Consider the following 20,606-nt stretch of genomic DNA (forward strand, 5'->3'; position numbering starts at 1 on the left):
ACTGTGTCCATCTCATCTCTAAATCTGGCATTTCAATGGATTGTTAAATGCATTCAAGCCTGCTGTGCAAAAGCTAAAAAAACGTTATCCATACCCCCAGAGCGCATTCCACGAGCAAAATAGGGGCGACTATGGCCTTTTTAAGTAACATTCCTCTAGCTGACATATCTAAGGGAGCTACATGGTCTACACCATACACATTTACCAAACACTATTGTGTAGCTGTGTTAGCACGGCAACAAGCTAATGTAGGCCAAGCAGTACTTAAAACACTGTTTCAAATAACTGTACCATCTACAGGTTGGTCACCGCTTTGGGAGTACACTGCTTTGTAGTCTATGCAAAGCATGGGCATCTACAGCACACATGCCTCGAACGGATGATGTTACTTACCCAGTAAGCATCTATTCTTGGCATGCTCCCACCCGCCTTCCCGGGCACCTATAGTTGTTGCAGTTCTTGATTATATATTCATTCACATGGACATCTTTATACTACACTTATTCCATTCTCACCCTCTTGCGGGAGAACAATCCAACAATGGAGTCGATGCCCATGCGCACTGTCACCGAAAGGAGGAGCCCCCTTACCTCGTGACTAGGAAAGACTTCTTCGAAGAAAAACAACTTGCAAACATCCGGACCCAACACTAGATGGCATAAGTATGCAAAGCATGTGAATCTACAGCTCTACATGCCAAGCATAGATGCTTACTGGCTAAGTAACGTATATATCACACACAATGTATTTGTGGGGGTGAGACCTCCCACACACCCTCTTATCTTAAATGCGTGGTAAAGGCATACTTAGTAAAAGCATGTGTTTTAAAAACATATGTGGTAAAGATTTGTGGTAAAGGTACAACGTGGTAAAAACCATGTTGTAAAGGCTGTTTCCCCTTCAAATTTAGCATTGCATATCCTTCCATGTGTATGCAGTTGTAAGGCCTCCGCACAACAAACGCAAAGTGATCTGTAGATTGCTTGAATTGATCTCGGTCACTGGTAATTACTGTGGGTGGTGATCTTGAGTATAGAAGCCTGGGAAGTGGAGTCCTGTCAAGAACATAGTCTCTTGGACTTAAGACAAGATGTTCTTCGCAGAGAAAATGCAATTTCAGCTGTGTGTGGAATTTCCCACTTTAAATGATGGTTTATCTAAGGTTAATACATATTCACAAAGTCACCAAGAGCAATTGAATATGGCAGAAAAATGTTTTCTTTCCACCAATACACCATCCTTTTATTTTAAATGAAAATAACTCTTCCTTACTTGTGTGTGGTCTGGTTAGCCAGACACACAAAAGGTGATGGGAGGAATGCTTGCACTTTGTCAGCCACGAGGAATCATTTGGGGTGGCATTCTATTCCAACTCCTAGTTCTTCTGCTCACCATGCCACATCAGTTTGGGCCCAGCCACATCCAAATCCATCTTGATCCTACCTACCTAGCAGCAGTCTAGCCCAAACTGCCATGCCAGGTCCTTCCTGAATCGGAACACAAGAAACCAAAGAATGGTTTCGCCCTGTTCGGAGCTCTTCTGCCGGGTGTAGCTTGATTCCAGTGGCAAAGTGAGCATGTAACCCTTGTCTGGGCTACCCTTGCCACTTTGGGTGGTACATCAAGACCACAAAAGGTGATGGCAGGAATGCTTGCGATTTGTCCAATCTCTGACAATTGCCCAGGGTAGCATTCCAGCTCATCGCTCTTTCTGGCACCATGACACCCCAGTTTGGACCCAGTCATATGCAAATCAGTCTTGACTCTGCTCCAGCAGTCCTGTCAATCCGGTCTTCCCTGAATTGGAAAACAAGCAATCCATTACAAGTTTCACACATGGTCGTATGGTGGGCAAACGAATGATGGGTTGGAATGCCACCCCAAACAAATTCCCGTGGTTAGCCAAATTGCAAGCATTCTTACCATACTTTTTGGTGTTCATGTTCTTGTTTGTCTGCAGGGCTACACTAGCTAATTTAATTTCCCTTCTCGATTTAGTCCCTTTTAAAAAAAAATTTATGTGCTCATGTAGGACTGCGGCTATCTGTGGATGCTCCATGTTGATATGTGGTATGCGCAATAAGTTTAGCATTGTGCCTTCTCGTTCTGTTGTGAGCTCTGCTAATGGTGTGTTCCAGAAGTGCTGCAACTGATTTCACCTTTAATCCTTTTAACTTTTCTGTAGGAGGTGCCTCCCTGTGGTGCCATGAAGCAGCCACTAAGCAGTTTAAAGGGGTAAATAGTTAATAGTCTCGTTCTCTCACTTCCCTTTTCTCGTATTGTCCTTCTATAATATGCAGTCTTCCTGTACACTCCTCCTGTTCTTGTCTTGATGGTGCCAGACCTTTCCCACGTTACTGCTGCGGTACCTCTACAGGATGCATAAATCTTATTATTGATTGACATGCTTTGCTATATAGTGCTAGTAGACAGTGGAACAATGGGAATCAACCCTTGGATATGTCTAGAATTCCACATCTTCCATTCCTTTGACTTGAATCCCACAATGCCCTTCAACTTTCAAAATCCTTTGGATTATTGGATGTTGTATGACCATTAATAATGTAAAACTCAGTGTCACCTTGACTCCAAATGAGGAGAATGAGGACACCCTAGCTGGGGAGATTGTGGTTTTTGTGGCCTTGACTCCAACGCAGTTTGTATGTGGAATATACATCTTAATCAAGATTAGCAAATTTGACATTTTCTAATGTAGAGGAATTTTACCATGTCTGAAGTGTGACCCCTTTCAGGTTATGTCAAAGATGCCAAAACAAACTTACAGGAAATGTAAGCAACATAGTGTCCTGTCGCTGTTTCCCCATCAAAAATAGGGGTGCAAATTGTCCAGTTTCTAGAAGCTTTTTGTGTGAGTAAGTAGGTGGGGTAAGTTGGTGATATAAAGCCATGCGGGCACTCTTGGGTGTAGTCATGGTGTCTCCTAAGATAGGAAGCTTGATGAGAGTTCTTGAATGAACAGTATGGTACTCGACCATGACACAATCTTTTGAATTAACTTTAAGGACATAAGCTCTTGAAGCATAGTTTGTGAAACCGCTAATAAGTGTCCTTGCTAACTGTTGTTTGGAAAACATCTCAATGAGGGACCTACAAAGTCATTGGCCGCTAAGGAATTTGCATTAGATGCTCTTGACTCCAAAACTGAGCATTATTTCAAGTTAATCGCTTTGCAATAAGCAAATCTCGGAATTATTGGCAGTACGCCCAAGAAACCAGGAATGGCTATTTAATAGGTCTTTCTAAACACCCTGATCCCAATACGTTGAGCCTAGACTCCCAATGTCCTAGGATATGGCCATGTCAGTGTTGAATTAGGGTAGAATAGACATTAAGTGTGATGCAACCTGACCTACTTTGAGGAAATGTCTTGAAACATGGTATGAAAGGTAGATTTTGACTGTCATTTGCAAAAGTCTCGAGCATTGTATTATAGTATTTGTATAGCAGTTCCTGATCAAACCATTAAAAAAGTAGGAGAAGGCAAGTGTGTACATCTACAACTGATTATGAAGCTGCATACCTATTGCTGCAGGGAAGTGATGTGTTTTCCCGTCTTGTCAATAGAGGCCATTTCCCAGGTACGGTTCTCTCCACCAGAATGGAGAGCTTTATCTTACTTTTGCCACTTCCGCAGGTACAAGGCACGCCTGCGCAGCATGACGCTTGTGGAGGAGAGGGTTGCCAAGGTGACTAAGAACCGGATCTTCTCTTTAGCCATCCATCCTTCAGAGAGCCAGACTCTGGTGGCTGCCGGAGACAGGTGGGGGGAAATCGGCCTCTGGAACCTGGTGAGTAGTTGCAATTGCATTTATATAGCACTTAATAACCCTGACAAGGTGTCGAATCACTTTTAGTCGAGTAGCTCGCTACTCCGGAGCGAATTTGTGGTTAATTAGTATAGGGAAATATGAAATTAATGTGAGAGATTGACATGTGAGTATGTTAACTGGATTGAAAAGAGATAGTGGAATGCTCCTTAAATGAAAAGTGCTGCAAGATTTTAACATGAGAAATATATTATTTAAATGCATACTGTGAACTATGGGCATCAATTTACTGCCTCAAAGTGACCTTTGATTCATTGTCACTCTTTGATACACAACTGCTGCCTAGCAGGATTCTTAAAGTGAGGGGGTGGGAATGAAATGCTCAGCATTGGTGTATGAAATGAAATCTACCATTCTAGGAGTATGATGATAACATTGTTTGTAAAGTTTGAAAGTGGAAGTGCATGCTCAGCAGCTCAGGTGTATGGAAGCTTTTCATGTGGCACATGGTCTTTCTGTGCTGCCATGTAGGTACAAGTGACTTGAGCTGTGTATTCTTTAGCGCTAAATGCCTTTTATTTGTGGGGAGCAACGAAAATTGGGGTGGGGGGATGACTCATGTTTCAACTTTGTGTTCTAGGACATTATTTTTACGACTAACTTGGCAGGTGAGTAGTTTAGTGTGGGGAGCTTTATGGAGCAACTTTGTAGGAGCTTATTGGGCGGGGGGCTTTGTAGTGAACTGTGGGAGCTTTTTGGAAGGGTGGTTCAGCAAGCCTTGTCGAAGGGGAGCTGATGTTTCTTTGTGTGTTTTTTAGTTGGTTTACACAGGATTAATTAGCCATATGGGGGAAATAGTTGCTACATGGAATCCCTCTAGTTGGTATTTGATAACTTTAACCTAGAATCTCCTTTTCTTTCCCCTTTTGTCAGGGTCATGAGTCTGCAGATGGCGGAGTATACATGTTCGAGCCTCACTCCGGCCCAGTGGGTTGTTTGCACTTCTCTCCGTCTCATCCTGCACATCTCCTGTCTGTGAGCTACGATGGCACCCTTCGATGTTGTGATGTGACTAAGACAGTGTTTGATGAGGTAAGATTCTGACACACTGGCTAAATCCATTTGCTAGGAGTCTGTCCCAACAGTCTGATATAAATTATCAATTTGCTAGGAGCCTGTCCCAGCAAGTCTGATATCATTTATCAACATTAAGCAACATACAACTCGAATTCTAGGTATTTAGAAAAAAAGCAAGGTCCGGTTGAAAGGTATCCCAATGCCAAAACTAAAAGCCATTCCTCATGTTCAGCCTCTAACACAATGTAACCTAGAGAGACTTGTAAAGTGCGCTGATACCTGAAAGGTGTCTTGATGCTGAGAGATTTTATAGCTACAGGGAGCTTGGATGCCAGGCTGCCTCAGTTCAGCAAGAAAATGGCACAACTTTTAAAGCTTTCCTTAAAGGTAGCGACCTCTGGGGGCGCTAGGTGGCGCCGGACCAAGATGGCCGCACTGCAGTGAGGCGCTCGCCCTGTCGAGCCTGAAAAGATCCTACACACCATCCTGACCGGTGCACATCGACCCCTATACAGCGGGATCGAACTGGCGTGACTGCAAGGATCATTCCGCAGTTTTCATCGCCCAAATCCGACTGCCACAGCCGCCGCTTTCTGGCGCGGAGCCTCCGTGCGGACACTCGCGCTCCTCCGAGCTACGCCTCCTGTGGGGAGCCGGACTACGTGACACCGGCCCGCGGGACACAGGAGCGGCGACTGGACTCCTTCGGCGGGGGATTGCGGAGGTAAGGGGCCCCGATCGATCAGCCTACCCGGCGGATCCCCCGCCCCCGCTCACACCCGACAGCGACTGTGCGCAGCTCGGCGCTCACTGCTCTGCCCAACCGCCACGCCGGGACACACGGCGAGGGGGAGAGCGCCTCTCCCATCTTTTGTGCTGCCGGCGGCTCTCCTTGCCTAGCGGTGAAATCGGACAAGCCTGCATCCACCGCTCTCCCGCCGAACCGCTGTGCTTCACCCCCACACGGCCAACCAAGTCCAGCCGCCCCACAGCTCCTATCTCTGGCCTGAATGTGCAGATCCTACCAAGCGACCCGGCTGTGACGTGCGTTGCTACCTGCTCACCTGGCGCGGAGGCCCTTGCTCCATAACTCTCTCCCTACACAGCCTACCTGGTAGAACGTGAGGAGATCCCTCTTCCCCCTATTGCAGCGGCCATTTTGCGGAGGCTTCCATGCCAGGGACTGACCTTCCTGCACCTGCACCTAATGTGAAGAGACACCCATCCTTCGCTCCCCGCGGGGCTTGGCGGATACTGCTGGTCAGTCTTGTGGTGTCACCCACAGTTACCTACTCCCTTAATTGCCTCGACCGGCTGTGATAAAGAGCGGGAACTTCTCCGCATCCCGCCGAGGCGGCCATATTGTGGGACTCAAAGCTGCGAACAAGTACAGGACTACTAAGCGATCCTCCTGACCAGGCCCCCCCTCATCATCTTGTGGCCTAGGTTTCGACGTTAACCTGACTTAAAGCGACCGCTCAAAATTGCGTCACTACGAACGCCGAGGCGTGCCATGGGCCGGAGTGACGCCAGACAGTCAAAAATCCTGTTTGAAGCCAAAAAAACGAACAAGACGATGCCTGGGCCGGAGGATTGCCCCGCTGCCTCCACTCCGCCTGAAGAGGACTGGAAATCTCTACTACTGGGCATAAAACAGAGCCTCTCCAGTATAGACGCCAAGATAGACAATATGAACCTGCGCATGGACGACATTGTGGCGAAGATTGACCAACACAGCGCCCGTCTCACTGAAGCGGAGGAACGAATATCTGGCCTAGAAGATGGTGCCGCCACTGTGAACCGCCGGACCTCCCAAATAGACAGACTCCTCAAAGTTATCGCGGATAAGAACGAGGACTTAGAAGCCAGATCTCGGCGAAATAACGTCCGCATTCTCGGCCTGGCGGAAACTACGAACACAGGAAAAATGGAGCCCTTTGTAGAATCCCTAGTCGTGGAACTGTTTGGGAAAGAGTCCTTCTCCTCACATCTCATTGTTGAACGTGCTCATAGATCTCTGGCTGCTCGCCCCTCCACAGGAGCTCCTCCAAGGCCCATAATTGCACGCTTTTTAAATTCCAGAGACCGAGACGCTGTGCTCCGACGCGCCCGAGAACTTGGCACGGTCACCTATGGAAATGCCACCTTATCCTTTTTCCCAGATTTCACCCCTGCTGTACAGGAGGCTCGACGCAAATTCACTGCCGTGAAAAAGAAACTGCAAACATTGGAACTCTCCTATACTATGCTCTACCCTGCGAAACTAAAACTTTCCTACCAAGGCAAGCAACATATCTTCACCAACCCACAGCAGGTGGAAGATTTCCTGAAGCAGCACAAACACGATCGTCCTAAAAACAACGCAGCGGAACGGCGCTCCAGGTCCAGCTCGCCAATGGCGCAACAAGACTGACTTTGAATGTGACCTGGATGCGCGACAACAACCCACGTGAGTGCACTGTGATGTTCCAAGAACTACATCCCTGGTGAGGTACTTTCCTGATTTTTCACTCTACCGGTAAGAATATTGACCTAGGCTCGACGCCCACCTCCATCCCAGGGAGGACGAACTGGTGATATACTGGCGTCCAATGGGTGAGACTTGTGAGGTGGGGGGCAGATCGGGTGCCCCTAGCAATGTTACCCCCATCGGGCGAGCCCCCTTATACCCTCTCCCCACTTGAGGACGAGAGGACTTTAAACTGTTGGTTTATCGTATTTTGTTATTACGAAATGTTGGGTGGGTGGTGGGAGATTCTATACCCGGCGGGTTGGGGTGGCCGGTGTGGGCGGGAGGAGGTTCTAACTACTTGAAATCCTAACCATTGTAATTGCGAACTGCATCTATGCCCAGTGGTTGAGCTGACTTTAACGTTATATTCTGGCATGGTTACAGTGGCTTATGTGGGGTCCTGTTGTTTTAAGCTTGTTCAATACCTTTCTCTGCACTTGTTGGAATGGGAGACGTGACGAACGAGCGGCCTCTCCAACAACTGCATTTGATGTCGTGGAATGTTCGCGAACTTAATGACCCACGTAAGAAGAGGCAAATCTTAAGTTACCTATCTAGACATGGAGTCTCAATCGCAATGATACAAGAAACACATTTGAGGTCAGGCAACTCTCCCCTATTTGCAGCTAGGTGGGCGTCTAATAGGGTATTTTCCTCATACTCCAACTACGCTAGAGGGGTAACAATCTTAGTTAAGCGGGGGGTTCGCTTTATCCTGGAGGGGTCGGAAGCGGATGCGAATGGAAGATTCTGTATGATGTGGGGCAGGTTGTACTCACATAAAGTTATTTTTGCATGTTACTATGGACCCAACACGGACGACCCGTCCACACTTCTTACGTTATGGGGCAAAATTCAATCGATGGGGATTGCACATGTGGTAATAGGCGAGGACTTCAATACAGCGTTACGCCCACTTACGGACAGATCCCAGGCACAGCACTACACACATACCCAACGCACCCTTTTGAGTATTATCGACGACTATCGCTTGACCGACACCTGGAGACTCATCCACCCAACTCAATCTCAAGGCACCCACTATTCTGCAGTACATTCCACCTGGGCGCGGCTAGACTACATTTTTTGCTCCACGGGGCTTTCCTCCTGGGTGGTCGCGGCGTCCCACTTAGCTCGTACCTTCTCGGACCACTCCCCGGTGCTGATAACACTCCGCGTCCCGCACGACGTTTCACCCTACTTAAGCTGGAGACTAAATCCGGCACACTTGACCGGCTCTGCATTCAAGGCTGAGCTTGAACAAGACATAACAGATTTCTTCGACCGCAACATGACTTCAGTTTCCAGCATAACGACGGTATGGGAGGCCTTTAAAGTCACCGTTAGAGGGGGGTGCATTGCTAACGGTGGTGGTGTTCTCAGATCCCTTAGGGACGAGTTGCGCAAACTGGAACAGGAACTGAGACAGCTAGAAAAAGACATAGTCAGCGCCAATCCCAAGCATGAGGCTCAGGCTAAGCTGCGTGAAAAACTAAATGAGTACTCGGACCTTTCCGAGAAAGAATGTAAATTCCTAGGAAAACCACATTCAGCCCGTAGCTATGGGGAGGGAGATAGGCCTGGCAAGGCGCTTGCTTCCGCGGTGAATCCCCCTAAACATCATAATTACATAACCACATTGCTGGACGAACATAACACGCCCCAACACATTGCCCCGGAACAGCTGCGGATCCTTGTCGATCATTACTCCACACTGTACACTTCCCAGCGGACTGCACCCATAAACCTCAATGCATACCTAGAAGACACGGCGCTTGCGTGGCTGGGTCCATCCCAACAGAAATTCCTACACCACACGCTGGAACTGGACGAAATCACTGACGCCATAATTTCCATGAAGTCGGGTAAATCGCCGGGGTCAGACTGTCTTCCCATTGACTTTTACAAGGCCTACATGCACATCCTTGCCCCGATCCTCCTACGTGTCTATTACGCGGCTCTTGAGGAGGGCTCCTTGCCCACCACTATGCGAGAAGCTCTCATAGCCTCACTGCTAAAGCCGGGCAAACCACCGGAGTCATGCGACTCGTACAGACCCCTATCCCTACTAAATTCTGACATAAAAATCCTTGCGAAGGTGCTTGCAACCCGGCTTAATTTGCTGATGGAACGGCTGGTCTTACCCGACCAAGCGGGCTTTGTCCCTAACCGCGCTACATCCCACAACTTGCGCACGCTCCAAGCAGTAATTCAGGACATCACTCCCAAGTGTGAGGCGGCTGCCGTTTTTCTGGACGCCACCAAGGCGTTCGATTCGCTAGAGTGGGATTACCTTCTGGCACTACTTGAACGTATGGGGTTTCCTTTTAGCTTTTTGGACTGGATCCGGTTGCTATATCATAAACCGATAGCCTCGGTGCTACTAAATGGCTCCCGCTCACCCCACTTTGAGATCCAGCGCGGTACGAGGCAAGGTTGCCCGCTATCCCCGGTACTCTTTGCCATCGCAATTGAACCCTTGGCGGCTAAACTACGTCAGCACCATAATCACCGATCCCTCATATACCCGGAGAGACAACTGCTTGTTGCACTGTATGCCGATGACATGACCCTTTATGTCCATAACCCCAAGGAGAATCTTAACCCCCTACTACGCGAGGTCACCAAATTTGGTGGCTTCGCAGGTATCCAAATAAACTGGTCAAAATCAGCTCTGTTTCCGCTGACAGACATTACCACGCCTTTCCCCCTGGACTACCCTCTCGTCTGGGAAGCAAAGGAAATCAAAAATCTAGGCATCAATGTGACCAGATGCCGTGATACTCTTATCAGAGCGAATTATGGCACAGTCCTAGATAAAATAACGGACAACGTCACCAAATGGATCCACCTCCCACTATCAATGGCGGGACGTATCTCCCTGATTAAAATGGTAGTATTACCTAAACTACTGTACCTCTTCACCAACATCCCATACAACCCAGGCCCCCACTTTTTCCGTGCACTCACTTCGCAAATGTCACGGCTGATATGGGGTGGAAAACAGCCCAGAATCTGCATGAGCACATTGATGCTTCCCTACCACAAAGGAGGACTGGAAGTCCCTAATTTTCGGAGATACTATGACTGCGCAGGCCCATTTTGCTGTGTACTGGCTACATCCCCCCCCCCCCTTTATGGCTCATCTGGCGGTAGAAGATGGCTACATGAGACCTATGCAACCTGCGGGGTACGTTCACACTGACTCCAAGATTGTAGACCGCGATCCCAGCACGGTGGACTGTACGGTTCTGGCCTGGAGACGTCTCGCGGATGCCATGAATACGCCGTTCCTGTACTCGCCGCTTATGACCCTAGCTCATGACCCTCGACTCCGTGTTACCTGCGAGGAAATAGGCCGTAAACTGCTTACCAAGCTTGCGCTACACACGTGGGGTGATCTGTACTTACAGGGCACCTTCCGAACATCGGCACAATTTTTTGGCGAGTACTCCCCAACTGTCATGGACACCTTCCTTTATGTGCGTTTGAGGCAGAATGTAAAAGCTGTCACCCCCGCCTTCCCAGATGAACCAGAGACGGTGCAACCCCTTCACTCCTTGCTCCAACCTGAAGCACCGAAACATGTAGTCTCACTGCTTTATAAACACGTACAGGCGGCTTCGGCCACACCAGCCCTCAGAGCACGGCATGATTGGGACCGAGACTTAGACACCCAACTGACAGACGAACAATGGGAGGACAGTTGTATACATACATCCGCAGTGACAGGGAATGCACGTCTTCGGCTCCTACACTACAAATTCCTTCACAGACTCTACTATACGCCTGCCAAACTCTACCGCTTCCAACTCCGAGAGGATGATAGATGCGCACGATGCAAGGGGGAGGGCGCGGATTTTTTCCACCTTGCATGGACATGCCCCAAGGTAGCAGCTTACTGGGAGGAGGTGTTTGCGGCTCTGTCTGACATAGTTGGGGTGGCTACGTCACCCTGTCCGAAAATTGCACTGCTGGGACAGACATCCCCAGCGCCGCATACGCACCACAAATTTTTTGCTTTGGGGATCCTACTTGCGAAGCGACAGGTGGCGTGCCGCTGGGGTCGTGGTAGAGCACCCAAGTTTAAGGACTGGATCATGACAATGTCCACTTGGCAGGACCAACTGCAGAATTATGCAGAGCTCCTTCCACAACGCTCACGGCCAAAAGACATATGGGGTCCACTAACGGCATACCTTCTGCGTCTCCAAACCGCAGCACAGCCGGACACTCCCTAATACTCGCAGTCTGTAATTCGTGCATTTACTCATATGTCGTGCTTGCGAAATGACCCACAAGCTGCGTCCCTAGTCTGGCGACCCACTTGCACTGCAATCTATACAGATTAACATACCCATGGGGTATAGATGACACGCGTCCCCTCTCACAGCCTAGCGAAGCCTGCATGTAATGTTACAAAGTCATCCCGATCAGATAGCTGCCACGTTTAGCCTCTTCCGCTTTCTGACAGGTACGAGCCTTGTACATGGACCACGGCCCACACCCCGGCCTCATGCTGCTTGACTCGCTATGCCTCCCCGCAGCTAACTCTCCCCCCACGTTCCACACACAGCTCCACGCGATGCAGCGCGTCCACGCGTAATTTCATGACCAAGGCCATTGGGAGCAGAATACTCGCTTTTGAAACTGGGCGCCTCCCTTTCCTCTGCAAGACACGGAGGGGAGAGATCGAGGTTGGCAGATAGGACACACTGGGTACACTAGGTAACAGGATAATAGGATCGAGTTGTAATTGGTTGTTGTTTGTATTGGGGGGCGGGAGGGGGGATAGATATAAGAAAACCCGAAAACCTACTGCATTCTTACTATATACACTTTGTAACCATTGCCGCTATTGAATGCTGATATACACGGTCCCTGTCAGTCCTCTACGTGGCCGGCCCGGAAGGGTTGTAGGCGGCTTGCTGTGTTAGCTATGATCCTAACATTGTATACTTTGCATTAATATCTTTATGAATGCTGCCGGCCTGCAAGTGACAGGATGTAGGGGATATCAGCTGTGTACTTCCTTTTTGTCTCAATAAAGGTTTAAAAAAAAAAAAAAAGTTGCGACCTCTGAACGGCTCGAAAGTAGCCAGGTAAGAACTTCAAATCCTAGCTGCGATAACCTAGAAGGTGAGACCACCCGCCCATGAGTGGCAGACCGCAGGAATTACTAAAAGACATTCCTCCGAGGGCCAGAGAACAAGCATGGGAGTATGTGGGCCCAGACCGATGCTGAGCTTGAAATACCGTGCACGTGGCCTTAAAACGTATGTTTAGCAACCGGCAGCCAGTGCAGAGAGTTCAAGAAAGATGATGTGGAGGAAAGCTAGGGGAGCTGACACGCATGGCAAGATGGATCGTTTTGGATGCACTGAAGACGCTGCAGGAAGCAAACCAGGGAGAGCCCAGGAAAAGGGAGTTACAATAGTTGATTACTGAGGATGGCCTGGACGACAAGTAGGCAGGTGTAAGATGGGAGACGAGTAAGAATTTTACAGGGTAGTTTCAGCAAAATAAAGCAGGTTTAGGGAAATGTGTTAATCTGAGTGGTAAGAGAACAATCCTGCTTGAGCTATTTGTAATGATTCTGGACTGAGGGTACCTGAACTGGAGCAGGGCCTAACTCAGTTGGCCAGAGGCTTTTGGGTAGGACACAAAGTGGATTGCGGTCAGAGTAAAATTATCTTGGTCTTGTCTGTGTTTAATTTAAGTGAATTGTCACTCATCCACTTAACCGCTGCAATTCTACAGTTTGGACAGTTGTAGGTGGAGTCCTGGGTGTTGTCATCAAGCGAAATCACTATTCAGGTGTCTTCTGTGTAACACATGGACATAAGACCGAAGGAGCAGATATCTGAACAAGCAGACGCATGTAAATATTGATAAGTGTGGGGCTCGTTGAAGTGCTCTGTTAAACTCTGTGGGCCAAGAGATTTGAATTCGGAGCAGAAGGGGGGCTAAGGAAACTTCTTAAGCTCTTTTAATGTAGGACTCTGTCCAGGCTAACACCACACCCTGAATCCCTGCCTCCTTGAGTTGAAGCAAAAAATGGGCATGAAAGACCTATCAAAAGCAGCTGGTAAATCTAGCAAGACCAGGGCAGAATTATCTACCTTGGTACGCATGTAGTCGTAAATCTTTCAATGCCGAGACCAGGGCGTACTGTATTATGGCATGGTGGAAAACCGTACTGACTAGCATCCAAGAAGCTATTGTCCTCTAGAAAAGTGGAGCACTGCATATTAATGCCCTTTTCTAAACATTTTATTGGAAAAATAACAAGAAGATAGGGATGGATTGGCATAGGGTTTTTCCACAAGTGAGATAACCAGGACCTGCTTTCTGGCCACATGGACAGTGGCATTGAGTGACGTGTTGCCGATGGTTAGTAGAGAGTGAGAGATCTCCAGAGACCCAGAATGTCTAATATGCGGGGACAAATGTTCAGAAGGGAGCCTGAAGTGACCAAGGATAATAATTCATGAATGTCCTTGGAAGATAGTACAAATTCACTGAGGCGAATTGGCAGATGGCGACTGAAAAGGTTGCCTAGAGTGAGCATGTGGAATAAGTGCCTAAATGGGAAAGAAATCAGATAGTCTTGATCTTTTTGAGAAAGTACTCAGTCTGTCAAATAGTTTGACTGCTCCATGGCCAATGAGGTTCTCTCTGGAGCTGCTAAAGAGTTGACTGTTTTTAAAACCTCTTTAATAGTATTCTGTGTGTTTAGAATTATTGCCAGCATCGTAGTTCATCTTTGTGGTAAGACCTAGGATTGTATATACCCTGAGTGCTGGCTTTAACTCACTCTTGTTTGCAAGGACAAACTACCCTGCATTTGAGCTCTAAACCCGTATTTTCTAGTTTAGGTTCTCTTAAGGCAGAGTTATTCCAGGGGTTGTAGGACAACATTGGCTGACAGATGAGAAGAAACCAGTAGCACTAAATCTGAGCTTACTTAACCCAGTGATTACATTCTGTGATACCATTATGTATGGTAGACCTACAAGAGGCACAGCCAGACTTGGAGAGAGCTCTAGTAAAGGCCTTAAACAAAAGTTTAGACAAGGTTTTTTTGGGGTAGGTGTGATTGGTGGGTAAAATGCTTTTTAGAAACTAAAAGGGATCAGTGAATGGTCCGATCAGGCCTGTGGAGCAGGTGTACCACATTCAACCAGGTCTTTAGTAGCGAAAATAAGGTCCATGCAGTTAAGTCAAACCTTTATTTGGTTACCATACATAACCATAAAAGTAAACATGTGCTCAAAAGATGACTCAATTAAAATGCAGAGTTAAAACACAATTAGGCATAATTGGTTAATATATTGAGCTCCCTAAATACAACAGCAAAGTAAATCAATGTCTTGAAAATCTAAAAAAAATCTGATATAGAGAAGCTAATAAAATAAAATTTGATTGACACGTGTTATATACAGAAGTAGTAGACCAACAAAAACCTCAAGGGTCCGCCATGAGTCCCAATCACTCCAATTGAATTCTCCGTTGATGCTGTATAGCAAAGAACATCTTCAGAATTATGATCCTATAAAAAAATTAAGAATATTCTCCACAGCATGGCCAGTCTGGTCACCTTGTAAAAACAAATGTAAAACCAGCAACAACAAAAAGAATCTGCACAGGCTTACATCACATAATTAAGCACAAGAGAGTGAGACCAGGGATGCATATAGTGTGTGCAAGAGAGCATAGAGTGTGTTATGTGCTAGGAACAAGAAATTATTGCACTTGCAAGAGGTGCCATATACCATCTACCCTGGAGTTCCCACCTAATAGATCGGAGCACACTGCCCTTCAATCCGAGCCCTAAAGTACTGTAGTAGTATAAAGTGCCAGTGCATACGTAACAAATATAAATTCTGGAGAATAGAAAATAATAAAAAACAACTTTTAAACCTTGCAGCAAGAGAATAAAGGCAGTTGTGTAATCTGTCATATCTGCAGTATCCCTTAAAACCTGTCTCCCTAATCATTTTCTTTGTCCTTAAATACCATATGGATGTCAAGAATTTACAAATGGAAAAAAACTGGTCCACTAGTGTCTGTAGTGCATATTCTAAGTGCAATGGTGCGATCCTCAAAACCTTGCATTCTACTTAGTGGAACTATCCAACACTGCTGTTTCTTTTTATATGCAGGACAGAAAAATAAAACATATTAGATAGACTCATTGGCTTCGTAACCCATTGGGCACTCAGTTGGTCCACCCGACCCATTTTTCCAGTGACAGATGAAGGGAGCCAACGTTAAAGTGCCCACCTTGAGCTTGATGAAAAAGTGCTTGTGCATAAGGGTTTCACCACCAAATCTAAGTAGAGGTTCGAACTTAAAGCTGCACTTGAATGAGAGACAAGCATCAGTGAAAGTGCCCAAGCTAGATTTGGAGGTGATTTCTCCCAGGACATACGACCAATAGGCCATTTTAAACTGGTCACTGGCAACGCCTGGTATATAATTTTCGTTTGACCAAACGTCCCCTAGCGCCAACGGGTGCAACAATACCTTTATGCAGGCACACCAAGGGATCCTAGCTGCACAAGGGCCCTCTAGAAAGCCCTGGAGCCACTCAATAAGGCTCCAGATCTTTTGTTGCCCAGACCCTTAGGTAGGCTGAGGGGGAGAAGTCTGAGGCCAGGTTGGAAAGGAGGACTTCGGAGTAACAAGTAAAACCTCTAAACATGAGTTGGTCAGAGGTTCATGAATCTTTAGTGCTTGCTTTGTCCGAGAATATCCCTTTATTAATGCTTAGTTCAGCATTAGGGCAAATTTTGATCAAATAATAAAAGGTGGAATGCTTCAAACAGAGTGACGGGGAGAGGGCCCGGGCTCCACGGGTCTGGGTGGAGCTCGGGAGACATAGATGGGTGTATCTGAGGAAAGATTATATAACAAACCTGTGGGAGCCCATCTTATGTTTGTGACTTACCCCTGCAACTGAGTCCAGAACTATATGCAGTCAGGCAGGGTCGCTAGTGTTGTGTGCAGACATTGCTTTAGAAGGGATTTCTTTTGTAGCACTTGTGGTGCACCCACTGTTCGTCCACGTGCCCAGTGACTTCCAATATAAATCTGAGTAGGTGTGTGTCCAGAAATAGCTCCTAGGCAATGAATCGAGCATTTGCCTATGATGAGAGAAAGAAACAGGAGGGGTAAAGCAAATGCAGCTCCCATTGTTGGCACCGGTCTCCCTTGGTGCTACACCTACTTGAAAACAGCCACATTAATAAAATAAGCTAAAACAGTAATGAGAACAAAATAACATATAATGGCATTTTTGAAAGAAGGGAACAAGGATACTCGATCCTGCAGCAGGCCTTAAACCTCGCTCAGTTACAAGAAATTTACAATGAAGTCTGCATGCGATACAAGTGCTTCATAGTCCAGTCTAAGAATGTTCAGAAGTCTGCACCACATCAACACATTAGATGTTTTTATGGTGCTATCAAAAGTAAAAACGATGAACCAAACTTGTCCTGATCCTAGAATCTGGCTTGTCTGCTAATGAATCATGGATGGCGGAAAATGGCTTATAACTCAGTGGAAGGAAAAGTGAACTACTCTTTATCAACAACATATGAATTACTATCTCTCATCAAAGCCAAATCCATCAAAGATATGGGGTCAATCAATACTTGAGTATCCCTCTATCAGGGTCAATGTGCCTACATTACAGATGTAAAGAGAAGGGATTTACCCAGGGTAGAGTATAGCAAAACTGATCTGTAAGCGCGCTCCTTCCTTTAAGTAAATCCTTAATAGGAATGGAGTAGGGAAATGGTTTGCCTAAATTCGTCAATAGGGGTGACTTCAGCTTCTCCCTACTTATACATTGTAGAGTCCTAGATGGAGAACTGCAGCAACATGAAATGAATTGAAGGGAAGTTGATAGTGGTGGCCTAGACATGGGTGCAAGGAGGGAGTACCCTTGAATGCGCGTACTTTTTTTTTTTTTAATGTATCTTTTTATTGCAATCAAACATGTGACAGTGGCATTCAGCGTAATCAATATCACATCGTAGAGTACATAAAATTACAAATGCCAGGACATTCAAGTTACATTATATGTCTACCATTGTATCTCTGTCTTCCTAGTCTAGTGGTACACATAGATCATTGCATCTTTAATCTTCGATTGCCCGGAAAGTTCACTAACAGGCAGACTGAGCATCCCCCTAACTCTTGTTTGGATTTGCTTTCTTACCCCCAGATTCATCAATGTCCCGATTTGCGAGTCCTTAATAGCGATTATTAAGGCATCGCTATTAAGGACTCGCAAAACGGGATTCATGTAGAAATCGCACAATTAAATGCGATTTCTACAGCTTCCTTATTTGCGATTCGCTAATTGCTAATCGCAAATAAGGAATGACCCCATTCATTCTTATGGGCCAAGCCCATAGGAATGAATGGGGAGTCATTCCTTATTTGCGATTAGCAATTAGCGAATCGCAAATAAGGAAGCGATTTCAAGGGTGCCAGGGTGTCCAAAGGACACCCTGTAGCACCCCTGAAATGCAAATGTACACAGGTGTTGCACACACACATGTCCAAAGGACATGTGTGTGTGTAACATGCTATTTACCACGAAGTTACACTTCGCGGTAAATAGCGGCCCCATATTGCGAATTCGCAATTTTAAAAAGGTTCATGAATAGCATTTAAGGAATCTCTAATTGAGATTCCTTAAATGCGATTCTTCGCAATTTTGCGCTTTCTGTAATTGCGATTTTTGCATTTGGGATGATGAATCCCAAATGCAAAAAATAGCGCACGCAAAGGGCCGGATTCTCAGAATCTGGCCCTTTGCGAGACGATTTTACAATGATGAATCTGGCCGTTAGTCACTTACTTCATTCGCTCTAATACATACTGATTCTGAAAGGATAACCTTGATTAATTAAAAAATAACACAACTCAAAACTTGCAGCATAGGAATAGTCTATAGCAATCTCCCTGTTTGCTCCTAGGTGTACCGAGATGAAGCAGCTGGCTTCTCTTCCTTTGATTTCCTCTCCGATGACGGCTCCAACCTGCTAGTGGGCCACTGGGATGCTGATGTTTCTGTGGTGGACAGACGAACGCCGGGAACCTCCTGTGAACTGTTAGCCCAAGTGAATTCTAAGTCTGTTCGGACTGTACATGTGCATCCAGCAGACAGGAACTACTTCATGACCGCAGGAGGAGGGTGAGTTCTGCTTTTTCTGTGACTACTTGTGCTGACCTTCCATGGTATTGTGATGTGCTGTATTGACACCGTTATGTTCATGTGGAGCTTTCACAAAGGTCTTGATTGCTTATTATGGAGTGCTTTGCCTCCTTTAAGGACTTTCTTTGCTGCAGAAGGTCCTCTGGGCATTGTGACATGCTCTGCCTTTTCCTGGAGCTGCACAGCTTCGGTGATGGTTTTCCATTGGTTACTGCCTGCTATCCTGTCTTATGAGAAAGTCCCCTGACCGACTGGTTCTCAAGAGATTGGAATTTGCTGCCTCTATTTAGCTTACCTCACCAAGGGTGGTCGCCACACAGTAGTAGCACAGTTACCTCCTTCTTTATCTCTTCCTGTGTTCTACCCCGTGTCTTTTGTGGATTTGATGCATGCTCCCCTCCCTTAATGTGTTGCTCCACAAGAACAGCTGTGCTTCCACTCTGGCTTTTAATCAGGGAGGGAATTCCATACTGCTTCTTTCTTCAAATTAAGAATGTTTTTTGCCTGTCCCCTTTTAATTTTATTAGCTTGTACTCTTCTCTTTGCTTCTTGCCTGCACACCTTGTTCTTCTGATCTATCTTCCATCGGACTCTCTTTTCCCACATTACCCTCTGTTAACTAGGTCCTTGTCTTTCCATTTTTGGTTCCTCTCCCCTCAACCTCACTTGCAGATTTCCTCCCTCGGCTGACCTGATTCCCTCCTAACTTTTCTCCCTCCCCTCCTTGGCTGGGCTCCCCCTCCCCCCCCTTCCTATCCCTTCCACAGCATGGTTAGGGGGGAACACCCTCAACCAGCCTTATTCCTCCACGTCTCTCTCCCTTGGCTGGCCTGGTTAACCGAACATGCATATTTGTAAAGTGCTCATTCAGCATGAAGTGCAGGTGGGTGCGGATTTGCAGATTTATTGGCATCCCTTTCCCTTCCTTGGTCAGCCTTGGGCAGTCTCCCTCCCACAGCTTTTCTTGTTCCCTGTTTTCCCACCTTCTACTGGTTATGTTCCCTGCCTCCCACTCTCCGCTGTCCTTTTTTAAAAATCTTTCTTCCACCCTCCCTTAACTGCCTGACACAACTCTCAACATAAAGTGAGTGTTTGTTAAGCACACTTTAACCCTGAAGGGCAAGGTGCTGAGTAACAGATGTTTATTGTCCCCCTTCGCCCCCCCCCCCCATCAAACTAATTCGCTCAGACAGCCTTGTTCATTCCCCACTCTCCATCCCTGGAATAGCCCTGTTCACTGCTTCCTTCTATGGACAAGTTTGGTTACCCTCTATCACTTTACTCTCTTATTCTGCTCACATCCTAGTCCATAATCAGGCCTCTACCCAGCTCTGTCCCACTTTGCCCCAGCCTTGTTCCTTATCTCTCCATTTGTTCACCACTATATCTCCATCCCAACCTTATCAGCGCTCTGCTGCCAACATACACTCGCGTTCCTTGTTCGAGTGCCACCTAGCTGCCCACTCCTTCCCTAGTTCCCAACCCTCCATGTACTCCGTGCCCAAAAACTTTCAATGAGAGTAGGGTTTGTTATGGATTTGTGCTTGGAAGGTTACTACTTCTGCAGATATGGTATGAAAGAAATGTTTTTGTTACAGGGATGTTTCGATCTATGACGTACGACGCCTGAAACCAAAAGGGATGAGACCAGTGGCTTCTCTAAGTGGCAACACCAAAAGTGTGGGCTCAGCCTACTTCTCACCTATTACCGGGAACCGAGTAGTAACCGTCTGTGCAGATGACCGCATCAGGTAGGCTGGAGATATCTTAAGGTTGGGGCTCAATGTTAAGGTTGCATGCTGAAGACTGGGCAAGAGTCTTAAAAAAAAAGAAGTGGAGAGACTCACCAAGTTAGGCAGTGTTCGGGTGACATCACACCATGTGTGGCATCACAGGAAGTGGCATCACTAGCTCACAGGAAGTGGCGTTAGATATTAAGATCTCACACGTCTTTAGCAGGTCGATTATCAGTACATTTGAGAGCATTCTGAGATCT

General features: G+C 46.7%; 1 protein-coding gene across 2 annotated transcripts in view; it reads left to right on the forward strand.

Moving 5' to 3' along the window:
- LOC144823974 (WD repeat-containing protein 76-like) overlaps window positions 1-20,606 on the forward strand; it is a 105,347-nt gene that overhangs the window by 64,883 nt on the left and 19,858 nt on the right. For both annotated transcript variants that reach the window (XM_078682949.1, XM_078682950.1), the window contains exons 7-11: window positions 2,186-2,235; window positions 3,656-3,809; window positions 4,722-4,880; window positions 18,372-18,589; window positions 20,209-20,361. In XM_078682949.1, coding sequence (XP_078539075.1) covers window positions 2,186-2,235; window positions 3,656-3,809; window positions 4,722-4,880; window positions 18,372-18,589; window positions 20,209-20,361 — 734 coding nt within the window. The remainder of the gene's footprint in view (window positions 1-2,185; window positions 2,236-3,655; window positions 3,810-4,721; window positions 4,881-18,371; window positions 18,590-20,208; window positions 20,362-20,606) is intronic.

This window comes from Lissotriton helveticus, chromosome 3_1, assembly GCF_964261635.1.
Source record: "Lissotriton helveticus chromosome 3_1, aLisHel1.1, whole genome shotgun sequence".
NCBI classification, from domain to species: Eukaryota; Metazoa; Chordata; class Amphibia; order Caudata; family Salamandridae; genus Lissotriton; species Lissotriton helveticus.